At 43.2% G+C, this 5,510-nt stretch overlaps 1 protein-coding gene across 1 annotated transcript; it reads right to left on the reverse strand.

Moving 5' to 3' along the window:
- Positions 1 to 429: 429 nt before the first annotated feature.
- LOC108955481 lies at positions 430 to 3,518 on the reverse strand. The gene is made up of 2 exons (XM_039313920.1): positions 3,296 to 3,518; positions 430 to 2,591 (listed from the first exon to the last, which is right to left on the reverse strand). The coding sequence occupies exons 1-2, from the start codon at positions 3,516 to 3,518 to the stop codon at positions 430 to 432; spliced, it is 2,385 nt and encodes a 794-aa protein (XP_039169854.1).
- Between the last annotated feature and the right edge of the window lie 1,992 nt (positions 3,519 to 5,510).

The following is a 5,510-nucleotide window of genomic DNA, read 5'->3' on the forward strand; positions in this document are numbered from 1 at the left end:
TTGCCCCAATATATAATAAGAGTTTAAGCCATACATAATTATAATGAAAATGACATGTATGCCATTAGTAGTAGTAAAAGCTTTATTATTTGCTTTAACATAACATGATAAGTAACCTACTGGGAAGTGTCTGCCCACAACAAACTATTTCTACGCTTGAATATTAATTTTCTTTATCAGACTTCACAGCTCAATCAATCTCTCACTTGGAGGCTGATCTTCGAAAAAACAACAATAATCTTTCATAGCAAGTGTTCATGTACAACATTCATTGTTGAACTGTTATATGCTTTTCTTATTTCTGGAATTCATTCCTGTACATCCACGAGACACTGAAAATAACAATTCTCATCTCAATGTTGGGATTGAACACCAACAATCCATCAAGCACAAAATCTGTCTAGTTTGCAGATCCTCAATCACCACCGTTCACCAGGAATTCACTATCATCTCTGCTATTGTTGGGGCGTGCTGTATCTGGAAGTGCTCGGTCAGCCCGCAATGAGCCAGTAGAAACCAGACATGGGTTATGAGCTCGCCGCCGCACCGCATCTGCTGTGCATGATCCTTGGCCTTGCACTTATTAGCCACGTGGATCAGCATGTTCGCCCACACCACTCTGATCAGATCCCATTTTGACTCCTCGGGCGAGATCTCCTCCAACTCCGACGCAAGCCGGCAGCCATTGAACAGCACGTACTTGACTTTGTCCTCCTTCATCACGCTCAGATTGAATTTGGTCTTCACTTGGCCACGCAACACATCGCAAGCCTTTGCAATCTCAGGGTTGTACTCTATCCCCTTTCCGGCATCTCCTTCCAAGATGTTGGGGCCAGCAGCGGGTCTTTCTGGAGTGGATTTACGCAAGGCAAAATACTTCTTGATCCCTTTGTAAATGTCTCTGAACCTGATACTTCCGATTCCAACTGGCAACATCGACGGGTACGTAACTAGGAGATATAGCATGTACCGAGACATGTGCAAACTCATCAAGGACTTGTATATAACATGGGTCTGGTTACTTCTATTTAGCTTCTGAATACTGTCCTTTTCGTAATCGGGGTAATAGCACAGCTCCGTTGCTATGTGCCAGACTAGGATGCTCATGTCGATGTCCGCCTCGAGGCTCCATTTCAATCCTTCAGGGACAGTCCACGAGGAGGGGGATTTTTGCATATCCTTCGCTTCCTTCAGTTTTATCATCTCCCGAATTAGTTTTCTGATATTTTCTGTCACGTCCTCGCGACCTTGGTACAGAAACTTCACCGTCATCTCGTCAAGGTGCAATAGCTTTAGGAATCTCCACCACCGGGAGTCATTTTCTTTGAAGGAGCAGCTCATTAGGCTGAATTGGCCCATTGAATTGGACCACCTGCGCCTTTTTGACAGCGGTTGGATTCTGTTGATGAAATTGAAGATAGCCAATTGCTTATTCTTTATGAGCCAACAGGCAACTCGGTCGGAGAAAAGAATGTAAAACAGTGCGTATAACTCGAGGAAAGCAGCCGCTCCTAGCAACAAGAAGGTCAAGCATAGATCCGGGTTCGAGTATCGTCGCTTGTCACTAAAAGAGAAGAGCACCAAAGTGACACAAACTGCGAATGAGATGGCAAGTCTACAAATAAAGCCCGGACTTGTATAGATTGCCTTTGCCTTTGTGTAGAACACATCGTAGATAAGGCCCAGTTCGATTTCAATGACTTTAAAATCCCCTTCACAGTGTTCACCGCTCAGTATTGAAAGACAAGTGTCGCGTTCCTCCAAGCTAAACAAGTGATCCGCAAAAAGGCGCTGACTAGTGTTGACCAAGCTGTAGGCTGCTAGCAGTGCGCCCACTACACGCTTGTGTTGTTGGTCCTCGGACGAAAGATGGGCAATCGCATCATCAATCATAATCATAGCATCATCCCGTACCTCAATGACTCGATGAGGCACAACGTTGTACCCTTCTGCCCCCTTCAACTCGCACTCCTCCATAATCTTGTTGGAATACCCCTGGCGGGTTTGGGACTCGGTGAGGGAGTCCTTGAAGTGCTCGTTGCTGGCAGCGCGGAGAACCCAAACCCTTTCACTGTACTTATAGAAACCTGAGAGCAGTATCAGAATGGCAGGGACTGATAGGCTAGGACGAGTCCAGGCCATTCCCAAGACATAAGCTGTCAAGATTGTCTGGTACACTAGCGTCAGCGAGTGCCTGAGCCAGAGCTCGTTGTCTTCCATGGCGTAGGAGCTGATTGTGTCGGGGCCACCCAAGTGCAGCAACAGAAATGGCGCCCAAAACACGCTTAGCTCTACGTGTGGGTCCATCTTACTCATCAATTTGTCAGCCTTGATATCATTGATCATGCTGGAGATCATGCCGAGTGCGTAGAGCGCAACTGAATCGGCCAATAGGTAGGCTGACCAGGTGACCACCCTGATCCAAGCACCCGGGACGTACTTGCGACGGTTGCCAAGACAAATGAGGATGATTTGGAGGGCAAGGCTCAAGAAGACCGCCCCTCTTAGCTCCCACTCCTTCCACACGTCGCTCGAAGAAGAGAGTACCTCTGACAGCCTCCGTGCCCTCACAAGTACCAAGCCGGTAATGACTGCGAGACATGTTGCCAACGACAAATAAGCCAATGCCAAATGATTTAGAGATGACAACCAAGACCTAATGGAGAGAGAGAATGCGATGACTCAAGCATGAAACACGGCAAGCTTTCCCGCCTATAGCAGTAATTACAGGGCGATCTATCGGTTAACCAGCAAAATGCTACTCGTGACTTAGCTATGCGAAGAAGACACATAGACGGCGATTGAATGAATACTGAGCTGATGTTAGCATCTTCTTCAAGCTTATTCAAAAGTATCGTCACATTAAACGTGTTCAGTTCTCATTGATTTGTGACATACCAATCGTTAGCATGGTGGGCGGTTGAATACGGTGCCCTCGATGGAAGTATGGATTGTCTCTTTACCACAAACTGTGCCTGCTCTGGCGACCCACACAGACAGAGACCGAAAAGAGAGAGAGGCACGAGGAGCGTCAATGGCATGCAACCGTCACGTCAAGGCATGGCGAGCGACAATGGTGACCACATGAAACAAGCACAGAGGCCACTGTGATTATAATTACATAGCCTAAGTACCCTACATTAATTCATTGAAATAGCATCACCACAGAAAGATTTCTTCCAACGCACGTCAAAATAAAGTGGGGAATTTGAATCTTCTTTCCTTCCTTTTTTTTTCCTTCACGTCACTCCTATCTGGATTTAACCCAAAAGTATCCATGATTCTTCTCATAGACTTCTCATGAAGACATATGTCTCTTCTTCTTCTCCATAATCATAATCATAATCATCTTGTTCGCAATAATCGAAGTCATTGTCTTCCTCGAAAAGGAGTTCATAGTCTTCCCTATGGTCATCTTCCACATCTCCTCGTCTGCTGTGTTCTTCATCTGATGGCTCCTCTTTATTTTTCATTCTGCTCATGATCAAGAACACATACTTATATTCACAATGAGCCATGATCCTCACAATTCCTTCACCACTAACGCTATAAAAGCTTAACTATGTTATATGGGGTAAAACCCAACACATGACTTTTTTTTTTGCAATATCTATCGGTTGTTAATTTTTTGCACACAAGCAACGTGTGCGTGCTTTTGAGTGTAATAGTAATAATGATATTCACCTTTTAATTCTCTTTAAATTTTTGCATAGAAATTTCAACATATGTATGAAGTGACTCAATAAATAGTTCATCCTCGTCATGGTGGTTCATGAAAGCCGAATGAAGTGGCAAAGGTCAGAACTTGGAAACTTGGAATAAACAAAGGGGAAAATTTAAAATAAGAGCCTAAAATCGGGTCATCTATTAAAAAAAAGGGATAAGTGCAATAGAAAAACTAAAACTTGTCATGAAAATACAATTGAGTTCTAAAATTTGCAAAAAGTGCAATCAAGTCTTAAAATTTGTCAAATTGTTTTAATCGAGTTCTAAAATTAACACCGTCAACCTTTTTAACGGAAAATGTTGATGTGGTGCCGTCGTGGCATTTAAAATGAATTTTTATTTTCCACGTGGCTTTTTTAAATTGTTTTTATTTAAATTAGATTTAAAAACTAAAAAAGAAAAGTTAAAATTTATTTAAAAAACAAAACAGTTCAAAAGAAAAAAAAAAAATGGCCGGTGCTTCCTTTGCCACCGCCCATCACCGGCCCCGGGCGGGGGTGGCCGGCCCTAGGCGAGGGCTAGCGACCCTCGCCAAGCTCGGGCGAGGGTGCCCAAATCTGTGCACGATGGCCCTTGTGGGGGGCCGACGGCAGTCGCCCACCCTGGGCAAGTCGTCGCCAGCCCCCGTCGCCGGCCCCTCCGGCGATGGGCGGCGGTGATGGCGGGGGAGGAGCTGCCATTTTGTTTTCGTTTTTTTTTTTTTAAATTTTAAAAATAAATTTTAGCTTTTCTTTTTAGTTTTTAAATCTGTTTTTAAATTGAATAAAAATAATTAAAAAGCCATGTGGACAATGAAAATTATTTAAAATGCCACGTTCGCACCACATCAGCATTTTCCATTAGTAAGTTTGACGGTGTTAACTTTAGGACTCAATTGAAATAATTTGACAAGTTTTAGAACTTGATTGCACTTTTTGGAAGTTTTAGGATTCAATTGCATTTTCGTGACAAGTTTTAGGACTTCTATTACACTTATCCCTTCAAAAAATGAGTCAAAGTGGATTTTGTCTTAAATAAGAGCCTGAAATAGCTAAGGTAGTTTTAAATAACTGCATGAACTTGCTGGCCGGCTAAATCTTTGTTGGAGGACTTTTTTGGTGACTAGAACATGGACAATTTTGTCCAAACATTACAGTTGGATAAAAAATGGGCTAAAATCTCTGAATTGGGACGAGGGTTCTTCATGCTTTCTTCTTCCTCCCCTCTTGGCCACTCCACGCCCAGTCCTCATTGCTCCTCGCCCAATACTCGCTACTCCTCACTGGCTTCTCACGAGATTCAGTCCGTAGTCCGCCGTCTCCTCCTCTTTCTCAAGTTCCGTTGTCGCGAGCTTCAAATCCTTCTTTGAGAGCTTCAAGTCTGTCAACCACGAGCTTCAAGCTTGTTGTTAGCGAGTTTCAAGTCATGATGCTTGATAGATATAGGGAAACTTCTCTCAAGTTAGTTGAGATTTATTTTATGATATTTGATTGACACTTGCTTTGTCTCCTATCGATTTTAACTGGGGTCAGTCATATTTGAAGCAGAGTTCTTCGAGAAACACAAGTAGGAATGTTTTTCAGTTTCTTCTTGGTGCTAATAATCTAGTTCTTGGTTATCGGCGGTCGCGGTCACTTTGTTTTTTAGGAATTACATTAGCTAAGCTGGAAAATAGAAGTTTTGGTCAATTTCTTCCCTTCTATTTCGGCGGTTACGAAAATGGATTTGCATGTGATGGCAATTCTTTCGCTCTTCACATGTTCAATTTTCACATAATATGGGTAATTGTGAGTCTTCGGATGCTT

Source organism: Eucalyptus grandis, chromosome 5 (genome assembly GCF_016545825.1).
Source record: "Eucalyptus grandis isolate ANBG69807.140 chromosome 5, ASM1654582v1, whole genome shotgun sequence".
Lineage (NCBI taxonomy): Eukaryota > Viridiplantae > Streptophyta > Magnoliopsida > Myrtales > Myrtaceae > Eucalyptus > Eucalyptus grandis.

What these genes read in the sequence shown, in the direction of transcription:
- LOC108955481 (XM_039313920.1), bottom strand. Translation starts at nt 3,518, where the DNA reads ATGGCTCATTGTGAATATAAGTATGTGTTCTTGATCATGAGCAGAATG. An exon ending in GACATATGTCTTCATGAGAA is followed by an intron (nt 2,592 to 3,295) that starts GTCTATGAGAAG and finishes CATGTCTCGCAG; the next exon opens with TCATTACCGGCTTGGTACTT.